This window comes from Palaemon carinicauda, chromosome 14 (assembly GCF_036898095.1).
Source record: "Palaemon carinicauda isolate YSFRI2023 chromosome 14, ASM3689809v2, whole genome shotgun sequence".
NCBI classification, from domain to species: Eukaryota; Metazoa; Arthropoda; class Malacostraca; order Decapoda; family Palaemonidae; genus Palaemon; species Palaemon carinicauda.
The window spans coordinates 22,037,495-22,059,537 of NC_090738.1; the positions used below are offsets into that span (position 1 = coordinate 22,037,495).

General features: G+C 39.7%; 1 protein-coding gene across 1 annotated transcript in view; it reads right to left on the minus strand.

The window, feature by feature from the left end:
* Positions 1 to 22,043, minus strand: part of P32 (complement C1q binding protein P32) — a 45,675-nt gene that overhangs the window by 11,322 nt on the left and 12,310 nt on the right. Inside the window, exons 3-4 of the mRNA XM_068386914.1 lie at positions 20,715 to 20,905; positions 16,182 to 16,267 (exon numbers count right to left, since the gene is read on the minus strand). Coding sequence (XP_068243015.1) covers positions 16,182 to 16,267; positions 20,715 to 20,905 — 277 coding nt within the window. The remainder of the gene's footprint in view (positions 1 to 16,181; positions 16,268 to 20,714; positions 20,906 to 22,043) is intronic.

The following is a 22,043-nucleotide window of genomic DNA, read 5'->3' on the forward strand; positions in this document are numbered from 1 at the left end:
CCCAATCAAAATGCGATATCACTTTCAGAATGTTCAGTGACTTCTTAACCCTGATAGATAGGTCATTTAAATGGGGACCAAATGTGACTAATGAGACTATTAATTGCAACAGCAAACAAGGTCACACTCAATACGCTGCCTTGGGGGACACCTTCTTCTTGCATGTAGGATGAAGATAGTTCTGACCCTACTCTCACTTTAATGGAGCGGTTTGATAAAAATGTTATTTTTATAATAAAATAAATTTTTGAATATACTTACCCGGTGATTATATAAGCTGCAGCTCTGCTGCTCGACAGAAAACTCTACGTTCAAAATCCGCCAGCGATCGCTATGCAGGTAGGGGGTGTACTTCAACAGCGCCATCTGTCGTGCAGGTACTCAGTACTCAATGTAAACACAGAACTCAATTTTCTCCTCGGTCCACTGGGTCTCTATTGGGGAGGAAGGGAGGGTCCTTTAATATATAATCACCGGGTAAGTATATTCAAAAATTTATTTTATTATAAAAATAACATTTTTCAATACAGTGATACCTCGGTAGTCGAACGACTCTATACTCGAACAATTCGGAGTTCGACCAAAATTTTCGAGAAATTTTTGCTGCGGTGCTCGACCAAAAATTCGGTACTCGACCAGCCGAACACGTGACGACCGCATGGGCTTTGTGATGATCGCGCCATCTCGGCCACTCTCGCTTGTTCGGGAAGCATCAGTTCTCTCGAGAGCGTCACTCAGACAACGCGCGATCAGCATTCGTTGTGATTTAGTGATTTTCAGTGCTTTTAATTGCTTTTTTAGCTTTCATAATGAGTCCCAAGAAAGTAATGAGTGTTAAGGGGAAGGAGAAGAGGAAAACAGTGCGAACAACGATCGAGTTGAAGAAGGAAATTATAGCGAAATATGAGAATGGTGTACGAGTGTCCGATTTAGCGGTAGAATACGGAATGGCGAAGTCGACCATTTCTACGTTTTTAAAGCATAAAGAAATGATTAAGAAGGCGAATGTTGCAACGGGAGTTACGGCGGTAACTAAGCAAAGGCCACAAGTGATTGAGGAGATGGAAAAGTTGCTTTTAATATTTATTAAAGAAAAACAGTTGGCCGGGGAAAGTGTTAGTGAAGCGTTCATTTGTGAAAAAGCGTTGCATATCTATGAAGAATTAGTGAAGAAAAGTCCGAGTACCAGTGAAAGTGATTCATTTACATTTAAAGCGAGCAGGGGTTGGTTTGAAAAGTTTCGTAATAGAACAGGTATTCATCGTGTTACTAGGCATGGGGAGGCAGCTAGTTCGGATCAAATTGCAGCCGATAAATACGTGGGGGAATTCGATCGGTACATAAATGAACAAAATTTGATCGCACAACAAGTCTTTAATTGTGATGAGACTGGGTTATTTTGGAAGAAAATGCCAGCCAATACGTACATTACCAAGGACGAGACGAAGATGCCAGGTCACAAGCCAATGAAAGATAGGCTAACATTGTTGCTGTGTGCAAATGCAAGTGGCGATTGCAAGATCAAACCCTTGTTAGTGTACCACTCGGACAACCCCCGGGTGTTCAAACGAAATAATATTTGTAAAAGTGCACTACCAGTTATGTGGCGCTCGAACACTAAATCTTGGGTCACAAGACAATTCTTTACTGAGTGGATAAACGAAGTGTTTGCCCCCCAGGTTAAGGCTTACCTCATTGAAAAGAGCTTGCCAATGAAATGTCTTCTGGTTATGGACAATGCTCCTGCACATCCTCCAGGTCTCGAGGATGACTTGAAAGAAGAATACAGCTTTATCAAAATCAAATTCTTGCCCCCCAATACTACTCCCATACTCCAGCCCATGGACCAACAGGTCATTTCAAACTTCAAAAAACTCTATACCAAGGCCCTTTTCAGAAAGTGTTTTGAAGTGACCAGTGACACGAAGTTGACCCTAAAGGAATTCTGGAAGGAACACTTCAGCATCCTCAACTCTGTTAACATGATTGACCAAGCTTGGCGAGGTGTGACCTATAGGACATTGAACTCTGCCTGGCGTAAGCTGTGGCCATCATGTGTCACAGAGAGGGAGTTTGAAGGTTTCCAACCAGAGGCGGGTCCAAGCACTGCTACCCCTGTAATTTCTGATGACACTGATGTCGTTGAGGAAATTGTTGTCATGGGCAGGAGTTTGGGGCTTGAGGTCGACAAGGATGATATTGATGAGCTTGTAGAAAGCCATTCTACCGAGTTGACTGTGGAGGAATTGTTGCACCTGCAACAACAACAGCAGCAGGATCTGATTGTGGAGCAGGAATCTTCAGAAGAGGATGAGGTAAGGGAGGATGTTCCAAGTTCTCTCATCAATGAAATTTGTTCCAAGTGGGCAGATGTGCAGGCTTTTGCTGAAAAATACCACCCAGAAATTGCAGTAGCAAACCGGGCAGTGCATATGTTTAATGATAGTGTCATGTATCATTTTCGAAGAATACTGCAGAGGAGGAAGAAACAATTAACAATAGACCAGTTTTTCACAAAAGAAAAGAAAGCTGCTACATCAAAGCCTGTTTCTCCTCCAAAGAAGAGACAAAGAAGAGAAGAAACCCCTGAAATAGATCTGCCCACCCTTTCATTGGAGAGAGAAACAACTCCTGAAGGAGAACTACCCCGCCACATCATGGAAGGGGACTCTCCTTCCAAGCAGTAACCTCCCCCTTCCATCCTCTCCACATCCATCCCTGTATGCCATCGAACCGCTGCTCAAAGGTATGTTCACTACAGTACAGAAAATGGTTTAAAATTGTTTTATTTTAGTACAGTAAATGGTTTAAAATTGTTTTATAGGATTTTCTGACCAATTTCATACACATTTAGATAATTATTGTTGTTTAGGTACACGTTTTATTAATATTTTGGGCCTGTTCGAGTGCTTGGGAACGGAATAGAATATATACCATTATTTCTTATGGGGAAAAAAAATTCGGTACTCGAACAAATCGGAGGTCGAACACGGATCTCGAACGGATTATGGTCGAGTACCGAGGTATCACTGTATTAAACTTAGCCGGTGATTATATAAGCTGATTCACACCCAGGGGGGTGGGTAGAGACCAGCAATAAATGTTTACATTATTATGAGCTAAGGATTTTTTATTTCATTTTAGCAGTTATTCAAAATAACAAACATAAAATAAATAAGTACCTGGTAAGGAAGTCGACTTGAACAATTACTCTGCCTTTTTAAGTACGTCTTCCTTACGGAGCCTCGCGATCCTCTTAGGATGCTGAGCGACTCCTAGGAGCTGAAGTATCAAGGGTTGCAACCCATACTACAGGACCTCATCAAAACCTCTAATCTAGGCGCTTCAAGAAAAGAATTTGACCACCCGCCAAATCAACCAGGATGCGAAAGGCTTCTTAGCCTTCCGGACAACCCAAAAACAACAATAAAAAACATTTCAAGAGAAAGATTAAAAAGGTTATGGAATTAGGGGAATGTAGTGGTTGAGCCCTCACCCACTACTGCACTCGCTGCTACGAATGGTCCCAGGGTGTAGCAGTTCTCGTAAAGAGACTGGACATCTTTAAGATAAAAAGACGCGAACACTGACTTGCTTCTCCAATAGGTTGCGTCCATTATACTCTGCAGAGATCTATTTTGTTTAAAGGCCACTGAAGTTGCGACAGCTCTAACTTCATGTGTCCTTACCTTCAGCAAAGCTTGGTCTTCCTCACTCAGATGGGAATGAGCTTCTCGTATCAACAGTCTGATATAATAGGATAATGCATTCTTTGACATAGGCAAAGAAGGTTTCTTAATAGAACACCATAAAGCTTCTGACTGTCCTCGTAAAGGTTTAGTTCGTCTTAAATAGAATTAAGAGCTCTAACAGGGCATAAGACTCTTTCTAGTTCATTTCCAACCATATTTGAAAGGCTTGGAATATCGAACGATTTCGGCCAAGGACGAGAAGGTAGCTCGTTTTTGGCTAGAAAACCAAGCTGTAAAGAACATGTAGCCGTTTCAGATGAAAATCCGATGTTCCTGCTGAAGGCGTGAATCTCACTGACTCTTTTAGCTGTGGCTAAGCAAACCAGGAAAAGTCTTTAAAGTGAGATCTTTAAAGGAGGCTGATTGTAGTGGCTCGAACCTTTCTGACATAAGGAATCTTAGTACCACGTTTAAATTCCAACCAGGTGTAGCCAAACGACGCTCCTTCGTGGTCTCAAAAGACTTAAGGAGGTCCTGTAGATCTTTGTTGTTGGAAAGATCTAAGCCTCTGTGACGGAAGACTGATGCCAACATGCTTCTGTAACCTTTGATAGTGGGAGCTGAAAGAGATCTTTCTTTCCTCAGGTATAATAGGAAGTCAGCTATTTGGGTTACAGAGGTACTGGTCGAGGATACTGATACTGACTTGCACCCGTTTCAGAAGACTTCCCACTTCGACTGGTAGACTCTAAGAGTGGATGTCCTCCTTGCTCTAGCAATCGCCCTGGCTGCCTCCTTCGAAAAGCCTCTAGCTCTAGAGAGTCTTTCGATAGTCTGAATGCAGTCAGACGAAGAGCGTGGAGGCCTTGGTGTACCTTCTTTACGTGTGGCTGACGTAGAAGGTCCACCCTTAGAGGAAGAGTTCTGGGAATGTCCACTAGCCATTGAAGTACCTCGGTGAACCATTCTCTCGCGGGCCAGAGGGGAGCACTTAACGTCAACTTTGTCCCTTCGTGAGAGGCGAACTTCTGCAGTACCTTGTTGACAATCTTGAACGGGGGGAATGCATATAGGTCTAGATGTGACCAATCCAGTAGAAAGGCATCTAAATGAACTGCTGCTGGGTCCGGGATTGGTGAGCAATATATTGGGAGCCTCTTGGTCATCGAGGTTGCGAAGAGATCTATGGTAGGCTGGCCCCATGTGGCCCACAGTCTCTTGCACACATCCTTGTGTAGGGTCCATTCTGTTGGAATGATTTGTCCCTTCCGACTGAGGCAATCTGCCATGACATTCAAGTTGCCTTGGATGAACCTCGTTACTAGAGAAAGGTTTAGATCTTTTGACCAGGTGAGGAGGTCCCTTGCGATCTCGTACAACGTCATAGAATGGGTCCCTCCTTGCTTGGAGATGTACGCCAAAGCCGTGGTGTTGTCTGAGTTCACCTCCACCACTTTGCCTTGAAGGAGGGACTTGAAGCTTTTCAAGGCCAGATGAACTGCCAGTAGCACCTTGCAGTTGATATTTAACGTTCTTTGACTCGAGTTCCAAGTTCCCGAGCATTCCCGACCGTCTAATGTCGCACCCCAGCCCGTGTCCGATGCGTCCGAGAAGAGAACGTGGTTGGGGGTCTGAACAGCCAGGGGCAGACCCTCTCTGAGGCTGATACTGTCCTTCCACCAAGTCAGGGACGACTTCATCTTCTCGGAAATGGGGATCGAGACCGCTTCTAGCGTCTTGTCCTTTTTCCAGTAAACAGCTAGGTGAAATTGAAGGGGACGGAGGTGTAGTCTCCCTAACGAAACGAACTGTTCAAGGGATGAAAGCGTCCCTATCAGACTCATCCACTGTCTGACTGAACATCGTTCCTTCTTCAGCATGTTCTGGATGCATACCTGGGCTTGACTTGTTCTGGGGGCCGACGGAAAAGCCCGAAAAGCTTGACTGTGAATCTCCATCCCTAAATACACAATAGTTTGGGATGGGACCAGTTGAGACTTTTCCATATTGACCAGGAGACCCAATTCCTTGATCAGATCTAGAGTCCACTTTAGATTCTCCAGACAGCGACGACTGGAAGAAGCTCTTAGAAGCCAGTCGTCCAAATAGAGGGAGGCTCTGATATCCGCGAAATGCAGGAATTTGGCTATATTCCTCATCAGCCTCGTAAACACAAGAGGAGCTGTGCTTAGGCCAAAGCACAGGGCTTGAAATTGGTAGACAACCTTTTCGTAAACGAATCTCAGAAAAGGTTGGGAGTCTGGGTGGATGGGGACGTGAAAGTATGCGTCCCTTAGGTCTAAAGAGACCATCCAGTCTTCCTTTCTGACCGCTGCTAGAACGGACTTTGTGGTCTCCATGGCGAACGTCTGCTTTGTGACAAAGACATTCAGCGCACTGACGTCTAGCACCGGCCTCCACCCTCCTGTCTTCTTTACCACTAAGAAGAGACGGTTGTAGAAGCCCGGGGATTGATGGTCCCGGACTTTGACTACCGCTCCCTTTTCTAGTAAGAGAGACACCTCCTGCTTCAAAGCTCGTCTCTTGTCTTCCTCTCTGTACCTGGGAGAGAGATCGATGGGAGACGTTGCTAGAGGGGGTTTGCGTACAAACGGGATCTTGTACCCTTCTCTGAGCAACTTCACAGATTGTGCATCTGCGCCTCTTTTCTCCCAGGTCTGCCAGAAGTTCTTGAGTCTGGCTCCCACTGCTGTCTGAAGATGGTGGCAGTCAGACTCTGCCTTTAAAGGACTTGGTACCTTTCTTCTTCCCACGTCTCCCTTCGGCACGAGCACCTCCTCTGCTGGAGGCTCTGCCACGAAAGGGCGGAATGAATCTGGACGCTGGAGTGTCCATCCTGGGTCTTGACAAGGTAGGCAAAGGGGTGGCTTTGCGGGCAGAGGACGCAACCAGGTCATGGGTGTCCTTCTGAATCAAGGAGGCAGCAATCTCCTTAATCAAGTCCTCTGGAAAAAGGCACTTTGAGAGAGGGGCAAAAAGAAGTTCTGATCTCTGACACGGTGTTACTCCAGCTGACAGGAAAGAGCAAAGGTTCTCCCGTTTCTTGAGGACCCCGGATACGAACGAAGCCGCAAGCTCACTAGATCCGTCACGTATGGCCTTGTCCATGCAGGACATTATGAGCAAGGAAGATTCCTTGTCAGACGGGGAGATCTTCCTGCTCAAAGCTTCCAGACACCAGTCCAAAAAGTTAAAGACCTCGAAGGCTCTAAATACTCCTTTCAACAGATGGTCTAGGTCCGAAGGAGACCAACATATCTTAGAGCGTCTCATGGCTAGCCTGCGGGGAGAGTCTACTAGACTTGAGAAGTCGCCCTGGGCAAAGGCAGGAACTCCCAAGCCGAGAACTTCTCCCGTGGCATACCAGACGCTCGATCTGGAAGAGAGTTTCGCAGGGGGAAACGTAAATGCTGTCTTCCCTAGGTACTTTTTGGACTGCATCCAATCTCCTAAAACTCGTAAAGCTCTCTTGGACGAGCGGGCGAGGACGAGTTTCGTAAAGGCAGGCGCGGATGACTGTGTGCCTAAAGCAAACTCTGACGGAGGAGAGCGTGGAGCCGCAGACACAAACTGGTCCGGATACATCTCTTTGAACAGAGCAAGAACTTTTCTAAAGTCCAAAGAGGGTTGCGTGGTCTTGGGTTCGTCAAGGTCCGTATGTTGGTCATCAATGTGTGCCGCGTCATCATCAGAGAGTCCATCATCCGAGAATTGAGGAGGAAGCGGCAAAGGAGTAGGAATCGGCTGGTCAGCTGAGTCCGGCAGCACGGGTGCACGCGTGACTGAACCGGACGCAACGTCATGGAACTGTTGCCCAGTCTGTGAACTGGCAACAACCATAGCAGCGCGGGGACGCATAGCGTCTACTCCAGACTGTCTAGTCTGATGTGGGCGAGTAGAGGTAACCACACTGGGTTGCGGAGGTTGACGCACTGCGTCAAAACAAAACAACTTAGACTGTTGTTGTACCTCGCGAACGTCAACGGAAGGTTCCGTGCGTCGCTGAACGTCAACATGCGGCTGGCAGGGTACACTGGAACGCATGGGTGGCGGGACTCTCTCAGCTGGAGTGCGGCAGAAGGTCGCCTCAGCGTCCACAGGACGCACAACCGTGGGTGGTTGTAGGCTAGAGGTTGGTGCAGCGTCAACCTTCTCCGCACGAAAGTCCTGCATCAATGACGTTAACTGAGACTGCATGGTCTGCAGCAAAGACCACTTAGGGTCTACATGAGCAGGTGCGGCAACAGACGGTGTGACTGCCTGATGCGGTACCGCTTTGCCTCTCTTAGGAGGTGAGCAGTCGTCGGAAGACTGCAGCGAGTCCGAACTGACCCAGTGGCTACAACTGGGCCGTTGGACTTGCGCGGAAGGGACCGACTTGCGCTTAAGAGGCCGCGAGACCTTGGTCCATGGTTTCTTACGAGAAACCTCTTCCGCAGACGAGGAATAAATGGGCTCTCTCGTCTTTGTGTGGGTGGGGCGATCTTGGGTAGATACGCCCGAAACCACGGAGGGAACGTCTGTTCGCTGATTAAAGCCTCTCGAACCCTTTGGTCGTACGACATTGCTTCTCCCCTGGACTTGGGAGCTTGCAAGAGGTCCCGGACTGGGAGGACGACAGGCACGAACAGACGAACCCTCAAGCGCAACACTATCCACAACACTATCACTCACTTTATCACTACCCACTGCACTCTTACACTTCAGCTCCTTGACGTCTGCCATGAGCTGGTTACGGTCACTAGCCAAGGACTCGACTCTCTCACCCAGAGCTTGGATGGCACGCATCATATCTGCCATCGAAGGTTCTTGAGTGCTAGAGGGGGGATCAGGAGCAACCACTACAGGGGAAGGAATAGGTTGTGGGGCATGAGGAGAGGAAGATTCAACGGAGCGAGATGAACTTCTCCTGACTCTATCTCTCTCTAGCCTACGTGTATATTTCTGGAATTCGATAAAATCGAATTCCGAAAGCCCAACGCATTCCTCACATCGATCTTCCAATTGACAGGTTTTATCCCGACAATTGGAACAAACGGTGTGAAGATCGATAGAGGCCTTCGGAAGACGCCTTGAACAGTCCCTAGCATTACACTTCCTGAATTTAGGGACTTGAGAAGGGTCAGCCATTTTGAATTAGTCAAAGGGGAATTCAAAATCTATCCAAAGTCATCAACAAATAATCCGATATCAACAAAAGAATGCAAGGATGTATTGAAGATAAAGCCTGCAAAGCGAAAGCTCAAAACTAGAAACGTGTACTTCACCAAAAAGTTGTGAAAACCAATCCAGTTAGCAACAGCGAATTTAGTAGGTCTTGCCGGTGGCACGACAGAGAGAAAATTGAGTTCTGTGTTTACATTGAGTACTGAGTACCTGCACGACAGATGGCGCTGTTGAAGTACACCCCCTACCTGCATAGCGATCGCTGGCGGATTTTGAACGTAGAGTTTTCTGTCGAGCAGCAGAGCTGCAGCTTATATAATCACCGGCTAAGTTTAATATTGAAAAATTCTTCAATAAAAGAGAACATATGTCCTCCTATACCCCACGAGGCCAATTGCTTTAAAATACCACCCCTCCAGGTGGTGTCATATGCCTTTTCGAGGTCAAAAAAGACACCCACCACTTGGTTTTGGTTAGAAAAAGCATTTGAAATTTCCCTTGATAACATCAGCAAAGGGTCTAGAGTACTTCGGTTCTTCCTAAAACCAAACTGTCTGTTAGATAAAAGATTTTTTGATTCTAGATACCACACAAGTCTGTTGTTGATCATTCTCTCAAATAGTTTGCATATGCAACTGGTCAAGGATATGGGCCTATAAGTAGATGGCAGTTCTGGGTCTTTACCAGACTTGTGGCCTGGAATTACAATTGAAGTATGCCAGGAATCAGGAGATGTATGGGAAGCCCATAGACCATTAAAGGTTTCTAATAAAAATTCCTTGGTATCCACTGGAAGATGTGATATCATTTCATACCGGATGCCATCCTCACCTGGGGCAGTTAAAGAAGAGCTGGAGATAGCATTTTGCATCTCCTCCATACTAAAAGGCAGGTTAAAAGCTTCAGTATTTGAAGAAGCAGGAGGAACAACAGATGTTGATGCTCTAATTTGTTGAAATGCTGGGGAATAGTTGTCAGCACTTGATACATGAGCAAAGTGCTTAGCAAGAGCCTCTGCTACATCTTTGGGGTCAGATATATATCTATTGTTTTCCCTTAATATTGGTAGAGGCTTAGGGACGAATTTACCTTGAAGTTTTCTAATCTTGTCCCATATTTCCTTTGAAGGAGTTTTGGTATTAATATTAGATATATATTTCTTCCAAGATGCTCTCTTTGCTTTTTTAAAAATTCTTTTTTGTTTGGCACAGGCTCTGAGATATGCTATTCTATCTGCTAAATAGTTTGTCCTCAAGTATCTTCTGAAGCAAGTTCGGGTCACTTTTCTTGCGTTGGCACATTCTTTACTCCACCAAGGAACTACAGAGCGATGAGGTAAACCGCATGTTTTAGGTATAAACTTGCTAGCATTATCATCAATAATATTTTCAAGATGTTGATAGGCATGCACTGGAGATGTAAATTCATCATATTCTTTATCAGTGTGTGAACAGTTTTCATAAGCTGCCCAGTCTGCCTCATCTATCTTCCATTTTGGTGGACACTGAGAAGGAAGATTATGGACATAATTTAACATTATTGGCCAATGGTCACTGCCATGTAGGTGTTCATTTGCCAAAGGTAGTCCAATCGAATGGATGAGGAACAGATTGACAAATCAATGGCTGATGTAGAGTTGTGGAATACATCATACCTAGTTGGAGAACCATCATTCATTAGTATTACATCATTGTTGTCGATTAATTCTTCAACAAGATTACCCCATCTATCGCACACATTTCCACCCCATAAAGTGTGCTTTGCATTAAAATCACCCATTAAAATAAAAGGGGCAGGAAGCTGATTGATCAAGTCTTGGAGGTCAGAAAGTCTAAGCCTTCTTGGATTACCAGCATGATCTAAGAGGAAAAGTTCTAAGGATGGTTCAATAAATAGCGAACATAAAGTAATTTTTTTCCCGATATGAGTTCTAACTGCACATGCCTGTAGTGGTGTATTGAGTGGGATTGTTTCAAATTTTACAGATTTAAAGCTCCAAGAGCTTTGTTGTGCCCTAAGAGGCATAATGTATGCCATCACTCCTAGGAGATATAGTCTACGAGAGGCTTTCTCTCATAAGAGGTTAAAACCATGAGGCACAGGTCTCATAGAGCCTGGCCTTACAATCCTCCAAGAGCTTTGATGTGCCAAAACGCACAATGTCAGCAACAACCCCAAAGAATTAGAAGCCTAAGAGACTTGTTGATGGGAGAGGCTCAGGTATCACCATCTGTGGCAAAGACCCCATGGGAAATTGATTACGACTCATTTTGTACCAAAGGAACTGCAAGCAGTCACCTAACTCCTTCATCGCCAAGCTCTGAAGAGCAAAATCGGGGCATGGACAAATCCAATTCCCGCCGGAGGAATCCCCCGGGGGAAAACCACTCGAGCGAAGTCAGTCTCCTGCGAGTGGGAAAGGCGACCAACCCCTTTTGCCTGTCGGCAATTCTCTAACCAAGCGTGAAGTTTGTTAGACAGTGGCTGGTGGAGAGTAACACTTCTTCGGTAGGAAAGGGTGCCCAATACCTGGAGGAGGTTAATTCTCACTCGGAAGGAAAGTTGTCCAACAATAGGAGGTGGAAGGGAAAGTTGTCCAACAACTGGAGGCTGACCTCTGGGCAGCAGTTCTCGGCTTCCCGTCGATGAGCAGAGCTCAAGTTGAAGGTCGGCATCAAGTGGTGCCAATAAAACTTAACCAGAATTAGTTTCTGGGTTCCCCCTAAGAAATTCCGCCCTGAATGGAAGCCCTCAAAAAGACCCAGTCTACCTCTCCTCTCCTCCCTACACCGAAGCTATAGGAACGAAAGTGAGCAAATGTAAAGAGTGTTACAGTAAACTTCAACATCTATGGAAACTATTCCATACGAAGTAATAGGAAAATGAAAGATTTATGGCCATTCGTTTCTTTACTATGGTTGTTAAAAAGAATAAAGTGGAGAACTGACAACATCTGGTCTCCTCCGAGCAGAAATAAAGTGGCTTTTGTTGGCTACTGCGTAAGCTAGCGGGGTGGTTGGTCTAATGCCCGTAAATAGCGGAGAATAGAAGCACTTTGTTAAAAGTTTTACGGATAGTTTCAGCTGTTGCCGAAATATATCTCCATAGTAAAGAGCTGTAAGGTTTGTATTCGGTGCTGGAACAATTCTCATTTATGTTGGCTATGTAGGTAAATGTAATAAAAAGAATAAAAATTAAGAAAAGTGAAAAGACTAAACGTAGAAGAAAGTTGCATTTGGTTTAAAGGAAATTTGAAGAGGATTAGACTACATTAGTTAAATGTAGATTTTCTACAAATTTATTCAAGGCCCTTTGAGACCTGTGCCTCAAGGTTTTAACCTATGAGAGAAAATATCTCGTACACTATAACTCCTAGGAGTGATAGCCTACATTGTGCCTCTTAGGGCACAACAAAGCTCATGGGGCTTTATAAGGCCAGGACCTTCAGGACCTGGCCTCATAGTTTCTTCGTTAATCACACTTATTAAGAGTTTAGCTTCGTTAGCCATGCTTATTAAGAATTTAACATAGGTAACATTTTTGTAAAAGCTTTGTAGGCCAAGACATTTTTGATCCGGGGTAATATTTCAGATGTAGCTTGCCCATTTCAAACCATATCCTAACCCCTTAGGTGGTGGCTAGTGGTTTGCACCATATGAAAGATTGCAGGTGTTACATAAGTATATACAATATTAAAGAAATTTACTTTGTCAATTTTTAGACCTCAAAATGATTATTTTAACCAAAACCTTTAATACATGAAAAATACAAAAACTCATATGCCCTCAAAAACCCATAATATAGGAGTCTTTGATACAGATTTACATAAATTTATAAATCCATGATGTACTCAGGGAGCGATAGGTGAATAGCGATATGGCAACGGATTACTGTATTGAATAAAAAATCCATAAATTATTTTCAGAATCAATTAATCTTACTGATTTTTCAATAAATTATTGACAAGAGATATAATTATGACAAAATCCTCAAGGCCAACCTTATAAAGGTCATAGTAACTATTCAATACTAGCATAAGCAACCTGCCAAAAATGAAGGTTAAATATTCATATACAGTAGGGTCCCGAATTAAGCGTGTTCGAATTACACGATTCCCCTTTTCCACGATCGCTATTTTTCAAAAATAAATTTTCTGTATCCACGAGGCTGTTCAAAGTTCGCGAGTCAAGCACTACAAAATTTATCAAATCTATAGTCTTTTTAAGTATATTGGTAGCCCTAAATACGGTGATTTATAATAAATGTTACAAAACAATATCAACATTACATTTCATTAACATAATTTCATAATGAATATCCTATTTAAGGATAAAATTCCACATCAACAATGAAATCAACTGTTAACTGTGCGAGTCCAGCTGACAAAATGTAAACAGAAATGTGGTTACGTTCTCGGCAATCTTTATCTTTCTCCAACCTTACGATAATTGTAATGGTAGTGTTAATGATGGTATATTAAAGCATTATTTTTGTTTAGTACAGTATATTTAAAAGCCTTATTATTCCCTCTGGGCGTTCAAGGTTTTCACGAGTAGACTGGGTTCGTTTATCGGCAGTGAATAGCCTAAACTTCGGTAACGAGTCGTCAATATTTTGTCATATTTTAAACAGTAGGCTATACATTTGATTTGCAAACATTGGTTTTGTAGAGTAGACGGTAAAATAAAATCTAGATCTCTCTCTCTCTCTCTCTCTCTCTCTCTCTTTCTCTCTCTCTCTCTCTCTCTCTCTCTCTCTAGATTTTATTTTACCGTCTACTCTACAAAACCAATGTTTGCAAATCAAATGTATACTGTTTAAAATATGACAAAATATTGACGACTCGTTACCGAAGTTTAGGCTATTCACTGCCGATAAACGATAACAAACCCTTTAATGCAAACTAACTGTATCCTTTGATATTCCTCTATATTTATCACGAATTCCTTCTATACCTCCTCAGACACTCTTATTTCAAATATCTAAATTATTCTTATCACAACTAACACCATCTAGTCATTTTCATTCCATTATATCTATTATTCCTCTGGATCTTATTCCCTTTCCTTATTCTGTTTATTCGATGGGATTCGTTTTTTCCCTTTACCGTCTTTCAGAATCTATTTTTAGCCACTGGCAACCAAATCCCCCCCTTCCCCCGTCTCCTACCGTCTCCCCTGCGAGTCCACCCAGCCTATCTCATCACTCCCCCCCCCCCTTCATCCTCCCCTGTTCTAGGTCTGTAACCTTCTGCGTCATAATATCTCTCTCTCTCTCTCTCTCTCTCTCTCTCTCTCTCTCGTTATACAATACTTACAAATAGATGAAGAAACCAAAATCGGTTTTCTTGAAGTGTCAATTAATTACAAAACGAAAAATTATACCGTGTATACATCCATTTCAATCATAGCTTAAAATACGGTAACCGATTTCGTCCGCAAACCACTATTTTTTAGGAAACACCATTCTATTCCAGAAAATTTTTACTCTTTAAATGTCAATTGCGCTATAATAAAACATGTACTTATGTTGTTAAATTTCGGGTGTGTTTTAAAAATCGAGTATTGCTAACTTATTTTTGTTTTACTTTTGGCTGTGATCACATCAGCTGATGTCTAGCTTCTGCGCGAATACAATAACAAAGAATTGTTTACACCATTTCTTAACTTATTCAAACCATCTATACAGTTAATATTACATAAACACCAATGTGTTATAACCTATCATATTTATTGTTTATTTATTGTTTAGTACTTTAAAACCATATCTCTCTCTCTCTCTCTCCTCTCTCTCTCTCTCTCTCTCCTCTCTCTCTCTCTCTCTCTCCTCTCTCTCTCTCTCTCTCTCTCATCGAACGTTATAGCGGTAACCTAATTGTTCGGTGACTTTAAAAATAGGCCTAGTACTTTCTTCTTTACCTTTTTTGCATATGGATCCATAATTGAGGTGGGTACAAGTTGACTTATAACTGAAGTTAGGAAAAGTATTTTGGATATGGAAAGGACAATTATCTTTCGTAACAGTTTAAAATTATCGTAAGTTATCACTCTGTCATTAGCGGCAGTTTGCTATTGTGGATTAAACGCAGAAGGAAAAAAAAATTTCCAGCTTTGCTACGAATTTAGGAATTTATATGGATACGGTAAGTAAAATATTTGTAATAACATAATGTTTACTAAATGTTTGTAATATCATTAGTTATGACTTAGATCATGTGTGTTTAATGCATTCGTTTGTTTATTATGATCGAAGATGGAGCGTAAACAAATGGAAGGTTTCCGTTTCAGGCGGCATCATAAAGAAAAACATTTCATAAATGGCATTCATTTCATTTATTTGAAAGTTCTAATAAAAAATAATTAGAACATTGGTAATAACAAATTCAACATATAATCTATACTTGGTAAAATTGCTGTCAATTCAAAAACACAGATGTATAAATGCGTCTGTTTCTTCGTTGTGATCAGAGTTAAACGTAAACAAAACATTGGTTGTCGTTTTCTATTCTGCTTTTTAGCGTGTTTAGGAAACGCATGATATAAAATCGCCTTTATTTTGATAATTCTGGATTTTCAATCATACAACAAGCTAGTCTATAGAGTGATGGTTTTGCTATTCACCAGTTGTATTATACAATAGATATGACAAACATTAAAATTTGTCTGTATTTTGGGTTGTGTTGTAACGGGAAATATATGGTGTTTACACCTATCCTGGTTATAATTTTAACCATTTTTCAAGTTATTAGAACTTTAAAGTATATTAAATGTTTTATTTATTTACAAAAACAATTTGATATTATAAAGAAATACAGTATAGTACAAAGAAAGTATTGGAAATGGGTAGTAAACACATTTGAATAGGCAAATTGCTGGTTGCCATGGCCACAATGGAATTATTTCTGTTAGTTGTGTGTTTCGAAATTCGCGATTTTCCATTTACACGAGGTCATTAATCGACCAAATTCTCGCATAATTCGGGACCCTACTGTACAGTATATGCACACAAATTCCCTTGCCTGCCCCTCCCCTTTCCTACCTACAACCCCCTGGTTCGGCAATTGGTGGGAGACGTGGTTTCTGAGTGTACCTCTTGGGGTACCTCCTCTCACCAGGGCATAAATACTTCCTCTTCCTCCTACCCAAGGGATGGGGAGAGACTAAGTATGTACGGTATATATATGCAGACACTTTCTCTTCATTATACAAGGAGGGATTATTATGGGAATAATTTTCCTACTGGAAAGATAAGAACAAAACCAGCATTTGGACCAAGGTCCATTTAAATAAATAATTTACTTACCCCATCTAAGATATCTCCAGAAACACAGTAAGTATCTTCCTCCCACTCTCCTTCATATATGGTTAATTCATTGATACCAAACACATCTGGTGTAGAGAAAATAAATAAAAAAAATAAATTCAGTACCAATAAAATTTGTCATGCAGTAAAAATAGCATTAAAAATGACAGATACACCATAGCAAATTTAAGGGCTTAAAACATAAGAAAATTAAATACCAAAACAAATTAGCTATATTTTGGTTTTCAACAACCATACCATTATCAATTACGATTATTTTAGCTCATCTTATTCAAGATACTAAACTGACCTGTCTCAATAGTTGGCAGTATTGAATGCTATAATAAGAGGCTGTAAAAATGCTAAATTAACTCTTTGAAATTTTGAAATCTATTTCCATAACCTCTGCTCTTTCTCATCCTTTACTTATTCATTGACAAAAGAATGATGTGATAAGCTTCAAAATATTTCTAATAACTATTCTCTTTGGCTCCTTTGGATTTATTAATTTTTTTAGTTAAAACATACTTTTCTTTTGTTTCTCTAATCTTTTTTCTTTCATTCAACATATGTTGAACACATACAAGAAAGAAGGGTAGACTAACATGAATAGCACAAAACTAAAATCAGAACCATTGAAAAATGATTGATAAACTCATAATTAACACAAGGGTGTAACTATAGCCATATTTTGGTAGCCAATAAATAAGATGGGACTTTTAAGCATGAATTCCAGGCGTATTAAAGATGTTGGCTCTTAGGTTCACTATGAAAAATTTGTTGTAATGTATTTTTTCAGACATTTTAAAAGGCTTAAAACTAAAAAGAAATAGGAAGAAAATTTAGTCGTTTGCATATGGTAATGCAATCAAAACACTGTAAATACTGTGTAATAGTAACACTCTATAGGTGTCAATCTTCTAGGGAAAGCAACACAGTATATCAGTCAATTTGATGTCCACTATTTTCCTTTAAAATTAGGATAAAAGTTAAAATTCTAAAATTTTAAGAAGACATTAAGATTTCTTTATCTTAGCAGTAACCATCACAACAAAAACCAGATGAGTTACAGATAGCATTGAAGCCATAACCAAATATAAAGTTTGATGTCAAAATTGTGATATAAACCCTAAACCAGTGACGGGTAATATTTTTTGGATTGGGATCTACTTCTGCCAGTTTTAATACAATGATCTACTAGATGCGTTGATGGTGTATAAAAAAAAAAATTCTATATGAATAGAGACAGTGGTAAAGAAACACACAGTAGTGTGTCATTACTAAGTGTGTTTGGATTTTGTTGGTTTCATTTTTAAGAAAATGCAGAAAAAAACAGCAACATTTTCTGGTAATGGAATATTTTTCTTCAAAGAGAGGGTTCCAGTAACTTCCCTCTACTGTCATGTATTTTATCTGGATGTCAGTTCTATGTTTAAGAAGCTCTTTCGCTACTAGATACATGCATGTGACATTTTGATTGGAATAATATATAATTTCTACAATACTTATCTTTACCAAATAGAAAAAAAAATGGGTATTGTAACTACAGTATATCTTCCAGCCATCTTAAAATCTAAAGCGGCATTTCTCACTTGTTCAATATATTGCACACTGTAGAATTGGTTAGTAATTCCCTGATTTTCAAGTTCAGATTTCATATTTCTGAAGCTCTGATCTGCAACTATTGTTAATGTCCTTGCCTGGTGGTCGCCAGGCTGGGGTTCGAGTCCTGCTCAAACTTGTTAGGTCCTTTGATCGCTGCAACCTCAACATCCTTGTGAGATAAGGATGGGGCTTTGGGAGAGCCTATAGGTCCATCTGCTGAGTTATCAGTAGCCATTGCCTAGCACTCCTTGGTCATAGCTTGGGTGAAGCGGTGGTTGGGCGCTTACCATATGTATACTGTATATGGTTATGCTCTAAGAGTGTAGGGAATTGTCATACTTGATAGGGCTATGTCACTATCCCTTGCTTCTGCCATTCATGAGTAGCCTGTAAATGCTTTAAACCTGTCACAGTAATAATGATGTCTACTTAAGATTTTTCTTTTCATTGAAAATCTAAATTTATTTCATGAGACATAACAGTGAAGTCAACTAAAAAAAGCTAAATTTGACAGCCCTACATAATTTTTTTTTACCATGAACATAAGACTGACCTTTTAAAGCCAAAAACATTTTTACTTCTGACAGTAAATTTCTAAATATCAGAGTTTTCCTTTACTTTAACAACCTGACATCAAAACGCAACAAAAGGTTGTCGTTCAGCCTCACTCAATTCTAATTGAGCTTAAAACAGCCATTTCAGAAGACTCTTGACTCAAATTACTTTACAACTTTAGTTATTATTTATTATTCATAAGGTCATTGAAAAATTGCCATTAGTATTTGCTAATGAAAAAAATAACCAAAAAACTCAGGAAACCTATAATCACTCCTGCAGAGACCAATGAATCCATCATTGCAGGTGCCCCACCAGTTGTTATTGATGCAAGCTTACTCAAAAGGATATTGTCTTCACTGACCAAACTCACTGAAAATTGGAAATGTCTTCACCTCTCATCTTACCTTTTTATAGCAAGATATTCAGCAGTTCCTCTTTGGTTTTCATGTCTTTAAAATATCATCTGAACGAAAATGCATACCCATTGTATCAACCACATCGAGATCATCAAACTATTGAAAAATAAACAAATTCATGTATACCTTTATCAAGCTTTTTACTCAACACTTTTGCCATACAGTCACAGAATCGCTTAACAGTATTTCTTGACAGCTGAAGATCTTTCTTGAAAGAAAGGCTTTCACTAACTTTTTGCACCCTATATAGTCTTTTCCAAATATGATTATTTTTCTCCGCCTTAAAAGGTCTTTTTTAATGCTTCTGAAGCATCTTTAAAAATGCAATGGTAGTTGTCTTTAATTTATATCTAACAGTAGTTGAAATGTTTTATTGAAGAAAACTGACTTCAGTTCATTAACCTTCCTTTTTCTTAACTCACTTTTTGGTAAAAGTCAGTATCGTACTTCTTGTGACAACTGTTCATGTCTTTTGAGATTTCCTCTCTTTGCTAAAGTCTGAAATATATAACATATCAGGCTTACATGTTCCAAATTGTTCACTGTAAAGAAATAGTCTTCCTTCCATTCATTGTGAAAATGCATTGTTTTTTGTCTTTTTAGTGCTTTATAAAGCATTCATTTTATATTCAGTTGGTTGCGTAGAGTGTTATGTGACTTGAATAAAAGAAGAAGTCAAACAAATATGAGCGACACTTTTTTCCACACTAAATAAGTAAATGAGTCACATAAAAGTGAAATATTACCCACTATTGTACTTTACTTATAACTCGTCATCATTAGAGAAAATAAAATATTAGTACAATTACCATTTTTTCCAAAACTAAACATGTAAACAAGTCTATAAATAACGTAACAAGAAAATATCGTTCACTACTGTACTGTGCCATTCACTTAACCCTTTTACCCCCCAGGCTATTTGGAAATTTCCAACCCTTAACCCCCCAAGGGGTTTTTTTCCCAGCACATTTTGCAGTATTTTCTCTTTAAATTGCTCTAACAGCCTTAATTTTTGTCATAGAGAGGTCAGGTTGGTCTCATTCTCTTGGAAAATGCCTGAATTTTCTCAAAAAAATTATCAAAAATATGAAAAAAAAAAATAGCATTTTTTTGCAAGGACGTACCGGTACGTCCATGGGGGTAAAGGGATGAGTTTTGTGAAATGTACCAGTACGTCCTTTGGGGGTAAAAGGGGTTAACAGTGAGAAAGTGTTGCTGAATTATAACCAATAATTTTCATTAATTAAATCTTTTCCAATACCAGTGAAATGAATATTTCTTTATTTGGGTTACAGAGGATGACTGAAAATGTAGACCTGTACATCACTGAACACCCCTGGCTCATACAGTACCAATTTTGAACAGAGGAGTATAGTATGATTCCTGTCAGGTTTAGTCTTTGTATGGGACTTGGGAGGCCCTACATGATTTGTAATTATTTTTCAAGAAATCACATATTACATATGATTCAGATATTTCCATGAAAATAAAACTCATAATATACCATTATAACATTATCATAAGATAACTGTATACCACATATTAAACACAATTTCTTATTCAAAAATCATAAATACCAAATAAATCTGGCAAGTCCTGTGATCGAACAGAGAAAGACCGTCAATCATGAATTACAACTGACCAGTCAATTGTGACTGACTGGGAGGCTACCTCTGCCATAGACAACAAATGTTTGCGTGCAATACTAAAAACTGCATTGCATAAACAATTTCATTGCAAAGATTTTAATGTCTCATGCTATCTGACATTTTTATTTCAATTATATTCTATTGGATTAATATTAAAATACAGTACTTGCTGATATTACAGTAATTCAACACTTTCCTTAAATCCACTTAAAAAAAGACTTAAAGTTAAAAATGAGTCTGTTTATTGTATGAACATAAAAGCACTCTTACATAAATTTAAAATCAAAAGCCAATACTGCACTTACCTTCATTCTGATCATGACCTTCTGCTAAAGCTTCACCGGGATTCACATATGAACATGTGAATGACAAAACTTTAGACCCAACTTTAATATCAACTTCAAAACTTGGCTTACTCCTTAAATCAGCTTCCTGTGAGGCTTCAACTGGGCCTTCAGAGTCTACTGTATGATTTACATTCAGTGTAATTGTTATCCTGGAAAATATATATCAAATTAAAAGGCAAGTACTAACTAATAACAGATACATGTGTGATGTAGCACCGATACCCATCTGTGATGAAAAATATTAATACTGTACAGTACTCAGATAATGTTTAGTGCCCAAATACTGTAACCTAATCCTAAGAGATTGACAGTTGTAAAAAAATTAGTTTCAAAAACCCTTTTTTACACTAGATAGTGAAAAACCAAATAGTTACATAAATAAATACAGCTATGCATAAATAAATGAACAGCAACTTTTACTGTCCTTCGTGATACTGTAAATTGTACAAATTTCAGATTTCCAAAATCAGCCAAAGTAAAAAAAATTATACAATTACTTGTGTTCAAAGGTTAATTCCTAAGTAGATAAAATCACCTTCTTAACTATATTTTGTTTCCATTTACTGTACTATATACTGATTCTAAGATTTCTAAGCGTTGAATGTTTAGAAATCACCGAGAATATCAAGTTATGTGATGTACCCAAAGCAAATATATTTTAGGGCAGGACACAAAAATTTGGACTGTATTAGTTATAACATTTTTGAAAGGAAATAAAAAAAAATCAAACATTGCATACTGTACCTGAACTTAAAACCCATATTTCTGGTTTATTGCAGTTACTTTAAAAAAGTCTAAAATCATAACATTAACAATTACAGAAAATCCTCTCAACTATTGTGCACTGTACGACCAAATCTAAAGAGATAGAGTAGACACCAATTAATAAATTTGCATTGTTGTGTTACACCTAATCACTACAATGTATAAATATATATATACAGTGAACCCTCGCTACTTCGCGGTTCGACCATCGCGGATTCACCACTTCGCAGATTTTTTCCATAACCCATATATATACAGTAACATATATACATATATATGTATGCATGTATGTATGTATATATGTATGTATGTATATATGTATGTATGTATATATGTATGTATGTATATATGTATGTATGTATATATGTAGGTATGTATATATGTAGGTATGTATATATATATATATATATATATATCTAAAGTAGGAAGATGTGATGTAGTTCTAAGGGAATAGTATGGGAAATATGTCTGGGTAATAAGCAAAGCTCTACCTCCAGTTTGTTTCTTCATTATGATCAGAGA